This window comes from Squalius cephalus (assembly GCF_949319135.1).
Source record: "Squalius cephalus genome assembly, chromosome: 7".
NCBI classification, from domain to species: Eukaryota; Metazoa; Chordata; class Actinopteri; order Cypriniformes; family Leuciscidae; genus Squalius; species Squalius cephalus.
In genome coordinates, this window is record NC_137128.1 from 3,221,037 (window position 1) to 3,233,934 (window position 12,898).

The 12,898-nt window shown below is 43.6% G+C and overlaps 1 protein-coding gene across 2 annotated transcripts; it reads right to left on the reverse strand.

Moving 5' to 3' along the window:
* Positions 1–1,936: 1,936 nt before the first annotated feature.
* LOC307161594 (uncharacterized protein) lies at positions 1,937–7,165 on the reverse strand. 2 transcript variants are annotated; one of them, XR_013821754.1, is made up of 2 exons: positions 5,591–5,751; positions 1,937–2,209 (listed from the first exon to the last, which is right to left on the reverse strand). XR_013821754.1 is itself a non-coding variant. In XM_079876449.1 (2 exons), exons 1-2 carry the CDS (start codon positions 6,695–6,697, stop codon positions 2,016–2,018), a joined length of 477 nt encoding a protein of 158 aa, XP_079732575.1. In that variant the 5' UTR covers positions 6,698–7,165; the 3' UTR covers positions 1,937–2,015. The 2 variants fall into 2 exon arrangements, 1 of the variants encoding a protein (XP_079732575.1); XM_079876449.1 differs by lacking the exon at positions 5,591–5,751 and adding an exon at positions 6,415–7,165.
* Between the last annotated feature and the right edge of the window lie 5,733 nt (positions 7,166–12,898).

Genomic DNA, 12,898 nt, shown 5'->3' on the forward strand with positions numbered 1-12,898 from the left:
TTAAAAGGGATGTTTATAAGAGAGCATACATCTGAAACTGCTGAGTCTGAAGGGTTTTGATTAGATTACCCACCAAGTACAGTACCAGTCAAAAGTTTGGAAACATTACTATTTTTAATGTTTTTGAAAGAAGTCTCTTATGCTCATCAAGCCTGCAGTTAAAAAAAACAAAAAAAAACAAACAAAAAAAAACAGTAATATTATGAAATATTATTACAATTTAAAATAATGGTTCTCTTTTTTAAAATGTAATTTATTTTTGTGATGCAAAGCTGAATTTTCATCAGCAAGTACTCCAGTCTTTGGTGTCTTATGATCCTTCAGAAATCATTCTAATATGCTGATTTATGATCAATGTTGGAAACAGTTGTGCTGCTTAATATTTTTTTATAACATGAGATACTTTTTTCAGGATTATTTGATGAATAAAAAGTTAAAAAGAACTGTATTTATTTAGAATAGAAATCTTTTGTAACAATATACACTACCGTTCAAAAGTTTGGGAACAATAACTATTTTTTTTAAAAGAAATTAGTACTTTAATTCAACAAGGTTGCGTTAAATTGATAAAAGGTGATGGTAACGATTTATATTGTTAGAAATGGTTTTATTTTGAATAAATGCTGTTTTTATGAATAAATGCTGTTAACGTTTTACTCATCAATGAATCCTGAAAAAAGTATTCCAAAAAAATATATTAAACAGCACAACTGTTTCCATCATTGATAATAACTGAGTATCAAATCAGCATATTAGAATGATTTCTGAAGGATCATAAGACACCTGGAGTACTTGCTGATGAAAATTCAGCTTTGCATCACAAAAATAAATTACATTTTAAAATATATTAAAAAAGAGAACCATTATTTTAAATTGTAAAAATATTTCATAATATTACTTTTTTTTTTTTTTTTTTTTAACTGCAGGCTTGATGAGCATAAGAGACTTCTTTCAAAAACATTAAAAATAGTAATGTTTCCAAACTTTTGACTGGTACTGTATATTGTACTCAGCGTACTGTCATTCTTAAAAAGAAAACAAATCATTCATCATAATTTGCCTGCCTTATATGTGTGTATATATATATATATATATATATATATATATATATATATATATATATATAGTTACAATATATATATGTGTATGTGTGTGTGTGTGTGTGTGTGTGTGTATGTGTGTGTATAAAATCTCTCTTTTTTCATATTAATATTTGCTGTTTTTCAGACCATCTGCTATAGAAGAAGAACTGAAGTCTGAGTGCAGAGACGAGCGAAGAAGAGAGTAGTAAGTCTGGTTTAATCTCATATCAACTCTGTTACAGAGATTTTTGAGGCCTATTGAAAGGTGATTGACAGTCAGGAAAATGTTAGCAATGTGTCCATTTCAGTGTCTAATTTGTGCTGCCTTTGAGTCATTTATGTAAAAATCTGTTTATTAAATTTTTTTTTTTGGTAAAGCTGCAAGTCCTAGTTGTCCTGGCATTCAGTATTTTGCACAACTTCTGAAGAGAGAGCATGTTAGCATGAACACAATACACACGCTCATGGGGAATACCCTAGGTTTAAATAAACCACAATTATCAATACACAACATGCCCTCTAATACTCACAGGTTGCTTTATTACTGATAATAACTATATCTGTGAGTTTTTGATTGAACTTTGCTCACTGTAAGTTGTGTTGGGCTTCTTCTAATCTCATGTTCAGTGTAACTCATAGATATAGTGACGACAGACAAGAGGATAAAAGACACTCATGTCCAGCTTGATGAGGATATAGCCAAAGCTTTGAGAGGTAAACTGAAGTCAACGGAATTATAATGTATTTCTATGCACATTATTATACATATATTCAAACATGGATACATATGAATTCTTCTTCCTTTCACAGACCCTGTGATAAAGCAGTCTTTGTCATGATAGAATAAACAGGAAGCAATCGCAGATACTCAAAGTGATATTTATTCTCAAATCGTACACAAAACAGAAAGAACAGGAAGGCGGCGATTCAGACTCAGGCAGGGACTAGATGGTCTGTGGTGCGCTGGTGCGGTGATAGTGGTGAATCCCAATCCCGGTGCTGGAGTGCGGTGAACCCAAGGATGACAAACACATCGGCAGGAAGACAAGGCAAGGCGAACACAGACACGGCAACTCCACGGGGAAACAGACACGGCAGGTCACAGGACATCAACAAACAATCCGACACTGGAACAGAGAATGGTGTGAGTATATATAGGAACGGAAATGAATCGCAGCTGTGAACAGTGATTGATGATGATGATGATCAGCTGGAGCGCTGACGGACACGTGAGCGGGACAACGCCCACTCACACATAAACAACAATGACACGAGACAAGAAGAAAACAATGCATTCAACAACCGTGACAGTACCCCCTCCTCTAGGAACGCCTCACGGCGTTCCCAGACTCCCTTACCTGTCGATTGTAATCATCGATAAGAGAGTGATCCAGGATGTCACGAGCCGGAACCCAACTTCTCTCCTCCGGACCGTAACCCTCCCAGTCCACCAGGTACTGGAATCCGCGTCCCCTCCGCCTAGAGTCCAGAATGCGACGTACCGAATAGGTTGGTTCCCCGTCTACGAGACGCGGCGGTGGGGGAACCGGGGCCGGCGGATTAATACGGGAAAAAAAAACGGGTTTGATTTTGGACACATGGAATACCGGATGAATTCTCCTGTACACTGGAGGAAGTTTGAGGCGGACTGCCACCGGACTAACAATTTTGGTGACAGAAAACGGGCCAATGAATTTAGGAGCCAATTTATTGGATACGGAGCGGAGCGGAATGTTCTTAGTAGAAAGCCACACTTTGGAACCGACGACGTATACGGGAGGCCTAGACCGGTGGCGATCGGCTTTGGCCTTGGTGCGCGCCCGCACACGGAGGAGAGTCTCACGGGCTCTTGTCCATGTGTGGTGACACCTCTGGACGAAGGCGTGAGCAGAGGGGACCGCGACTTCGGATTCCAGACTGGGAAAAACTGGTGGCTGGTATCCTATACTACACTCAAAAGGAGATAGGCCCGTAGCAGACACTGGCAACGAATTGTGGGCGTACTCCACCATAGGCAGTTGTTGACTCCAGGAGGAAGGATTCCTGGCAGCCGTACATCGCAAAGTTCTCTCCAGGTCTTGGTTGGCTCTCTCAGTTTGGCCATTGCTCTGGGGGTGAAACCCAGAAGACAGACTGACCGTCGCCCCCAGCAACCTACAAAACTCTCGCCAAAATTTGGACACAAATTGGGGACCCCTGTCGGAAACCACGTCTGTCGGGAGGCCATGTAACCGAAAGACGTGATTAACGACTACAACCGCTGTCTCCTTGGCTGAAGGTAATTTGGGCAAGGGAACAAAGTGGGCTGCCTTCGAGAATCGGTCCACCACGGTTAAAACTACCGTGTTACCCTGGGAGGGTGGGAGGGCGGTAACAAAATCTAGTGCGATATGGGACCAGGGTCTCGAAGGCACCGACAGCGGTTGGAGTAACCCATCTGGGGGTCGATTGGACGACTTGCCAATAGCGCAAACTGAGCAAGCCAAAACAAAATCGTGAACATCGCGAGCCATAAGTGGCCACCAGAATCGTTGTTTGACCAAATAAAGGGTGCGACTAACTCCTGGATGACAGGCTAGACTAGAACAATGACCCCACCGAATAACGTCTGGACGTAGTTCCTCCGGCACAAATAAGCGGTTCGATGGGCACCGGATCGGAGGCGTTACCCCTTCTAGAGCCTTCTTGACTCTCGCTTCGACCTCCCAAGTGAGCGTAGAGATAATTAGGGTCTCAGGAAAAATACGCTCGGGAGTAGGTGCGTGTTCGGATCTATCAAAAATACGCGATAAAGAATCGGGTTTGACGTTTTTGGAACCCGGACGATACGAGAGGGTAAAATCAAAACGGCCGAAAAAAAGTGCCCACCGAGCCTGCCTGGAGTTCAACCTCTTGGCGGATCTAATGTACTCCAGATTCTTATGATCCGTCCAGACGATAAAGGGTACCCCGGACCCCTCTAACCAATGACGCCATTCTTCCAAGGCTAGCTTGACCGCCAACAACTCCCTGTTGCCAATGTCGTAATTTTGTTCAGCAGGTGATAAACGATGAGATAAAAACGCGCATGGATGCATCTTGTTGTCTGAAGGTGAGCGTTGAGAAAGAACTGCGCCTACCCCCACCTCTGACGCGTCGACCTCCACCACAAACTGACGTGAGGAATCAGGGGCGATTAAAATGGGAGCCGAAACAAAGCGGCTCTTGAGGTTGGAAAAAGCAGTCTCGGCTGCTTCCGACCACCTGAACGCAGTTCTGGGGGAGGTCAAGGCAGTCAGAGGTGCGGCTAGTTGGCTAAAGTTGCGAATAAAACGCCGGTAGAAATTGGCGAACCCCAGAAACCTCTGTAGGGCCTTACGGGAATCTGGGTTTGGCCACTCCACCACAGCCTTAACTTTGTCAGGATCCATACGCATACCCTCAGCCGACACGATGTGTCCTAAGAAAGGGACCGACTGTGCATGAAAAGCGCATTTCTCCGCCTTGACAAAAAGCCCATTCTCTAGCAACCTTTGGAGTACCCGTCGGACGTGCTGCACGTGTTCCTGGAGAGACGAGGAAAAGATCAGAATGTCATCCAGGTAAACATAAATAAACTGATCGATCATGTCTCGCAGCACGTCATTGACGAGCGCTTGGAAGACTGCGGGACTGTTGGACAAACCGAAAGGCATGACCAAGTATTCAAAGTGCCCCCTAGGGGTGTTGAAGGCAGTCTTCCATTCATCCCCCTTCCTGATACGGACCAAATGATAAGCATTACGTAAGTCCAGTTTTGTGAAGATGGATGCTCCCTGCAACCTCTCGAAGGCTGAAGACATCAACGGCAAAGGATAAGTATTCTTTACCGTGATGTTGTTCAGCCCCCGGTAATCAATACAAGGTCGCAGCGATCCATCCTTCTTCCCCACAAAAAAGAACCCCGCCCCCGCTGGAGATGAGGAAGGTTGGATGAACCCGGATGCTAGAGAATCAGAAATATATTTCTCCATAGCCTCCCTCTCCGGAACCGAGAGTGAATAAATCTTGCCTTTAGGCGGAGACTTACCTGACAGTAAATCTATAGCACAGTCGTAGGGACGGTGCGGAGGAAGAGAAGCAGCCCTTGACTTACTGAACACTTCCCTCAGGTCACGGTACTCCACGGGCACGTTTGATAAATCCACTGCTTCCTCCTGCAACACAGGAACAGAGACAACAGAACAGGCAGACACAAGACAAGACTTATGACACTCAGCGCTCCAGGCTGATATGGATCTTTGTTTCCAGTCAATGCGGGGGTTGATTGAGCCAGGGGTGACCCAGGACAATAGGTGTGTGATGTGAGTCCGTGATGAAAAATGATATCGTCTCTGCATGATTCCCTGAGGTGATGAGCGTGATGTTCTCGGTGGCCTGGGAGATGGTAGGTAGTGACTGTCCATTGAGTGCATGTACGGTGATTCTCTGGGGAAGTGTTCTGAGTGGGACTTGAAACTGCAGTGCAAAGGTGCGATCCATGAAACTACCTTCAGCCCCGGAGTCCACCAGTGCGGTGCAGTGATGATCGTGACCAGACCATCTAAGTCTTCCCGGGAGGATGGTAGACGTAGATGAGGACTTTTCGGCGGAGATCCCACCCGATAGTAGCCTCATGCTTACTATCGGGCTTGGCCTTTTACCGGGCAGTTGTTAGCGAAATGTCCCGCGCCCCCGCAGTACAGGCAAAGGCCAAGGGATCTCCGCCTCTCCCTCTCCTCCCGGGAAAGCCGAGCTCGACCCACCTGCATGGGCTCGGGATCGGAGGGACCGGCTGCGTCCATGCCGCTGGACCATTGATGTTCCACCCCCCCACGAGGCAGGCTGGGTGGAGCGCGTGGTCCGACCCGGGCTAATCGGGCGTCCACCCTCAGAGCCAGGTCGATGAGTCCGTTCAGTGAGGGGGGCAGGTCCAGGGCGTAGATCTCCCTCTGGACGCGGTCGGCCAGCCCATGCAGGAACCTATCCCACTGCGCTTCCTCATTCCAGCGACACTCGGCCGCCAGGGTCTTGAACTCGATGGCATAATCTGAAACAGATCGTTCTCGCTGACGTAGTTCAGACAAGACCCTGGCAGCCTCTCTCCCCGCAACCGCGCGGTCAAAAACTCTTCTCATCTCCAGAGAGAGCTCCTGGAACGAGGAACAGCATGGTTCTTTGTTCTCCCACACCGCCGTCCCCCATAGTGCCGATCTCCCAGTCAGTAATGTGAGGACAAATGCCACCTTAGATTCCTCTCTCTCAAAGGTTCTGGGCTGGAGAGCAAAATGCATGCTGCATCGAGTCAAAAACGGCCGGCAAAAGTTAGGCTCACCAGAGTATGGCTCAGGAGTCGGGAGGCGTGGCTCGGACTGGGAGGCGGGCATCGGTGGTGTGGGAGGGACGGGCGGTGCGGCTGGCGCAGCGGGAGGTTGCAGCTGTTGAAAACGCTGGGTCAGCTCGGACACCTGCGTGACGAGAGCCTGAATCGCGCGCGCCGCTTCTCCTTGCTGGCGGTCCTGAGCGTCCATCCTTTGAATACTTGCACGAACAAAGTCGTCCATCGTTGCTGCGGCGCCACCTGCTGCTTCCATGGAATGGTCGGATTGTTCTGTCATGATAGAATAAACAGGAAGCAATCGCAGATACTCAAAGTGATATTTATTCTCAAATCGTACACAAAACAGAAAGAACAGGAAGGCGGCGATTCAGACTCAGGCAGGGACTAGATGGTCTGTGGTGCGCTGGTGCGGTGATAGTGATGAATCCCAATCCCGGTGCTGGAGTGCGGTGAACCCAAGGATGACAAACACATCGGCAGGAAGACAAGGCAAGGCGAACACAGACACGGCAACTCCACGGGGAAACAGACACGGCAGGTCACAGGACATCAACAAACAATCCGACACTGGAACAGAGAATGGTGTGAGTATATATAGGAACGGAAATGAATCGCAGCTGTGAACAGTGATTGATGATGATGATGATCAGCTGGAGCGCTGACGGACACGTGAGCGGGACAACGCCCACTCACACATAAACAACAATGACACGAGACAAGAAGAAAACAATGCATTCAACAACCGTGACAGTCTTCAACACTACAGTGTCTGAACCACAAGCCCTCAGATGTGGAAAATGAGTCGAACTCAGAGAAGTGATCGTCCACTTGAAGATGAAGATGTGACACTCAAACTCTTCTGTGTCTTTGGTTCAGCCGTTTGTAGGCCTGAGTTTGTAACTAATGCATTATTCACTTCTGCACATTGTTTTTCTGTAACTTTTATTTGATTTTTTTCAGAAAATTGCATTGTGATGCTTATTTATTTAGTGATGTAATATTCATAGTGTACTCTTCAGTAATACAGGTATAACAGAAATGTTCTACAAAAGTGTATAATATAGCTCTGCCATAGCATTTCACTGATCTTTCATGTATTATAATGTATTTGTTCAAGAGATTATATCTGCTGCTGTACTTTTTTTTAATGTACTCTAGATATTTATTTTGTAATGTACACGATAAGATACTATATTAAAGTTTTCTTGATGTCAAAGTCTGTGTATGTCTTAACATTTATATTTAATTATTTTTGCACTTTTAATATACCATTTATTTTAAATACTGAATAAAACATCTTTATAATAAACTATTAGTGTAATGCTAATAAATGTTTAATGCTATTGTCATGATCCTGCCTCTTTCTCTGTCTCTCTCTGCTGGTCACACACACACACACAATTCACCATCACGCTCTCACTTTCATTACTGACAGCTGTTTTCACTTTCCATTATGCTCATCTCCTCTCCTTATCTCCTCTCATTATCTTGGCTTCTTCTAACCCTCTCTTTCCCTGTCTTGTTGTCAGATTGTTTGATGTCTCAGATGCACATTGACCAGAGTTTTCACAGTCCTGTCCTCTTGTCCGTGTGTTCTACGGAATAACTTCTACTGCTGGAATTACTCTGTGCTCGTCATTGTACATCCACAGAACCTTACCTGCTTAAGGCTGAAGCTAATTACCTGCTCGGTGCTCGCCGCCTGTATCCAGCTCCATCTGTTTCTCCGTGAGTTACGAGAACCACTGCTTTCTGTTCATCCCTGCCACAGAGGAGATTTGTGTTCACGTTATATTACCAGTCTACTGGTTTCTTCAGTTTGCTGTTTATTATTGAACTTTTAGTTTGGATTACCTGTGGTCAGACTTTTGATTCTATTAAAGAACTGTAATTGTCACTCTCGCTTTTGAGTCCTCTCTAACCGCATCACAGCTATTTAAATGTTCCTGAAGTACATTAAAATTAAGCTTCAAGTATATTATAACTGTAGTTTAAGACATATGAAAGTATATTTCTAATGAACTGTAAAGAAATACACTTAAATGCACTTGAAGTGGTTCCATTTTAGCACAATTTAATATATAAAAATATAGTACAAATAGCTTAATAGTATATTGCTTGTATGTTTCGAAGACACTCATAATGAATTTGTAATGTACTTGTAACACAAATAAAGTACACTTTAATATCACTATACGCATGTAATTAGTCCCTTCACAGGCATATACTGAAAGTATACTAAGTATACTTAAAGTAAATGGGCCCTATCTTGCACCCAGCGCAATTGACTTTGCACCGACGCATGTATCATTCCTATTTTGCACCCGCGCACAGCGGACTTTTCCCTCCACAGACGCACGTCGGTTAACTAAGAAATACACTTGTGCTCCCGGGGCGGTTCAGCGCAAAGAGGAGGCGTGTTCCAGCGCAAACGTTCCCTCATGCTATTTTACAGTTTCAGAAAACAATTCCGCCTCTGACCGAAAAAAACAGTTTAAAGTCAGTGGCGCGTTGCGCATGTTATTCATATGCTATTTTAAGGGCGCATGCTTGGCCATAATCAATGTAGCGTGTGCACAACGCGCATACACTTTGATTCTCTCATCTACACAGAAGCAGCAGTTTTCATTTTTGCAAATCATACATTATTACGATAGATAGATAGATAGATAGATAGTTTATTATAAAAGCATACATCTATAATAATAATAATAATAATTCGTTACATTTATATAGCGCTTTTTCTGAGACCTCAAAGCGCTTTACATAGATGGGGGAATCTCCTCAACCACCACCAATGTGCAGCATCCACCTGGATGATGCGACAGCAGCCATATTGCGCCAGAACGCCCACCACACACCAGCTTACTGGTGGAGAGGAGACAGTGATGAATCCAATCAGTATATGGGGATGATTAGGAGGCCATGATGGACAGAGGCCAAGGGGCAAATTTGGCCAGGATGCCGGGGTTACACCCCTACTCTTTTTGGACATCCTGGGATTTTTAATGACCACAGAGAGTCAGGACCTCGGTTTAATGTCTCATCCGAAGGACGGTGCTCTTTGACAGTATAGTGTCCCTGTCACTACACTGGGGCATTAGGACCCACACAGACCACAGGGTGAGCACCCCCTGCTGGCCTCACTAACACCTCTTCCAGCAGCAACCTGGTTTTTCTCAGGAGGTCTCCCATCCAGGTACTAACCAGGCTCAGCCCTGCTTAGCTTCAGTGGGCAACCAGTCTTGGGCTACAGCAGGGGTCTTCAACTAAAATTGCTTGAGGTCCAGTAAATGAACCCTCCTCACCAGCCGAGGTCCGGACAATTATATACCTAAAAATATGAATTGATGGGTTTTACCAGACTAAAGAAATGAGTGTAGATAACTTTTTTTTTTATTGAACAAAATATAATGTTATGGATAAACATATGTCTTTTCATATGTATAAGCAGCCATAAGTAATCCTTCACAAAACTGATCTAATTTTAATGCTGTTCTGTTATGTCCTTTAAGTTGATTTGGTACAAAATATCTGAATTCAACCAGTAACAATGTCTGACAAAAATATGATAAAGGAAACTGTGCAAAATGCCTTCATCTCTAAATGTGCACTAAACATACATTAATTTCAACATTAACAACTTAAAAGGAAAACTAAAGTGCTTTTTTTCGGCTGAACTGAGATTAACAATCACAAGCAACGCAAACCTCCTTGTATTGTCTCTACTTAACTAAATGTATCTAATGTTGATAATCAGCAATATCATTCAGAAACACATGCAAAAAATAGTGCCACCAGTGTTGGAAAAATTAAAAAGTGCAAGAAACCCTTTATCTCTTATTTTGTACAGTCCATAAAAATGTAAATAACCTCTTATGAAATTTAAATAAAATTGTTTAAAATTCACTGTATTCTCAGTGAACACTCATATGCTCGGATGTTGGGCGGCGAATGAGTGAGAGAGGACGACCCGTGTAGATCGCTCATACTGGGCTTTGAGCTCATTTATTTTCTGCGCCCTTACCTCGGACTGCTGAGGATAAGTTTCTTCTAATAAGTGTCTATGTTTAGCTTCGTAATGACATTTAATGTTTCCACTTTGAACAACCGCAACAGACTCGGAGCAAATGAGACACACGGGCCTTGTAACAGTTACAGCTCGATGCAGGAAGAATAAATGCGTATTTTCCCACCAATTATCTCGGAAAACTCGGTTTTCAGCGTCAACTTTACTAATTTTTGAAAATGCCATTGTTTTTCACTCACTGAAAGTTTTATCTCTCTGCGTTTTTCACTCGCTGAAAGTTTCATCTGTCTGCGCGCTCTCTGCTCTCTTCATTGCACGCAATGACTGCGCGTCTGAACGTAGCAACAGTGAGCATAGTAACTGTAGTAGCAACCAGTTGCGCTGTTGGACCCAAACGGCTCTACTGAGCTGACTTTGATGTGCCTGATATAAATGTGTTTTTATTAGAAAATACCGGCATTTATTTATTTCATTATGTCAAAAGGCTTCGCGGTCCGTATGGACGCATTTTGCGGTCCGGATTCGGACCGGAGTCCGCCAGTTGGTGACCCCTGGGCTACAGGGTGATATGGCTGCTGGCTAGCTTACACATTTACCCAAATTATCATACGCCTGTTTAACCGAAGTTAATTTCGGTGGGTTTCTCCATCCCCAACGTCCCTGACGAGAACGTCGGTCTCCTCGGCTGTGAACCGCGCCTGGCGTGTGTCTGGCAAATCCGCCGTTATAATAGGAATCCGCTATAGAACAAGCGCGCCTGCTCTTAAAGGGAATGTGAGATGTCGCTCTGATTGGTTTATTTCACGTTACGCCCAAACCACACCTATGAATAATGAAGCTACTTCAGACCAACACATTTTAGATTTGCGTCGGGCGCAAGAGTCATTTATCCCGCCGGTATAATAGCAATAGTGCCCAAGACCCGCCCACAAAGCTACTTGCGTTTTGCGCTTGATACTTGCTTTTCAGATCGTTAAAATAGGGCCCTTTAAGTGCTTTATGTGTGAGCGGAGGCTATTGCCACCTAAGATATAGAATATGTTTTGTAAATGCTCCCAACTACAGGGTTTCCAAATAAATGGAAAGAACAAGCAGAGATGTGTACAATCTTTATTTGACACCCAAGAAGAAGTAAAAGTATAATTATACAAACATTTTAGGAAAAAAATACACAAGTTACAAATGCAATAACATTCACACAAAAGGAAAAGAATAAGTCATAAAGTGGCCACCTGTAAAATCAGATCTTGAACAGTCAATATCAATATCCCTTGGGATAATTCACATTTGGGAAAGAGAAAGAAAAAATGAAAACAAAAAGATCCAATTAAATTAAATTCAAACAACCTCAATTCACACCTTCATGCAAATTTATAACCAAAAATCACAATCCACACAATAAACAAACAAAAGTATAAATGTATTAAATAAATCCTCCCAATCCCAGCAGCTAATAGCCCATGGTGGTTGTAAAGTAATTGACAGTAGATTAAAGCGGTGGCAATAACCACCCACAGTCCTCAAGAACACAATTAACAAGCCACAAAAAAAAAAATGAAATATCAAATGAAAGAAAATACAATTAAATCAACCAATATAACAAATAAATAATTCAATACCCAATCATATCAGCGCACGCACACACTTCCATACACACAAACACCACCACAAACACACGTTCACACCGAGCTCGCTCGCCTCAACACACACTCATATAAAGATTTGTTCACATAAATCGTGCTCACACAAACATGCGCTCGCACAGTTCACACCGAGCTCACTCAAACACGCGCTCGCCTCAACACACACTCATATAAAAAAGTATATAAAAGGGTCACCCCATTACATATGCAAATATATGAGTTTGACAGAATATGAACAGCATATTTGTTATTATCCTACAGCCCACCAGTTCCAGCCTTTCGTCTGCACTACTTTGTCCGCTCACATCAACGATGTTGAAGAAAATGTCAAGGGGCCAACGGGCAGCCATCGGCAGCTGAAGGTGGCTGTGACCTTGTCCAAATGATCAACCCTTCCCTTTGTCTCATTGTAGTCCGGGACCATTTGTGGTTTTCGGTCTTCTCTGGTGCATCTGTGTGCATAGTGCTCATTAGCAGGACAGTTTTCCCTTTCAATGGGCCAATAGGAGACGACAGTGGCAAAGCATTGAAGATGATAAGCACTAAGGCTACGTCTACATTAATCTGGATACATTTGAAAAAGGCGTTTTCGTTTATAAATGCTCTCCGTCCACACTAGCGTTTTCAGGCGTTTTCAGACGTTTCAGTGTGGATGAGAAACTTTTGAAAAAAACGCCTGAAAACGCTAAATTCACCTTTACTGCGCATGCGTAAAACCCCACCAAAGATCTCTTATATGATTGAGATGGAAAAATAAATAATGAAGTTATCGCGCAAATCTTAGTAAGAGTAAGAGGAGTAAGAG

Excerpts from the sequence above, each read along its gene's own strand:
- LOC307161594 (XM_079876449.1), bottom strand. The coding sequence starts at position 6,697 with ATGACAGAACAATCCGACCATTCCATGGAAGCAGCAGGTGGCGCCGCA. Across the intron at positions 2,210-6,414 it reads GACTCCTGAGCCATACTCTG|TGTCGGATTGTTTGTTGATG; the intron begins GTGAGCCTAACT and ends TCTCTGTTCCAG.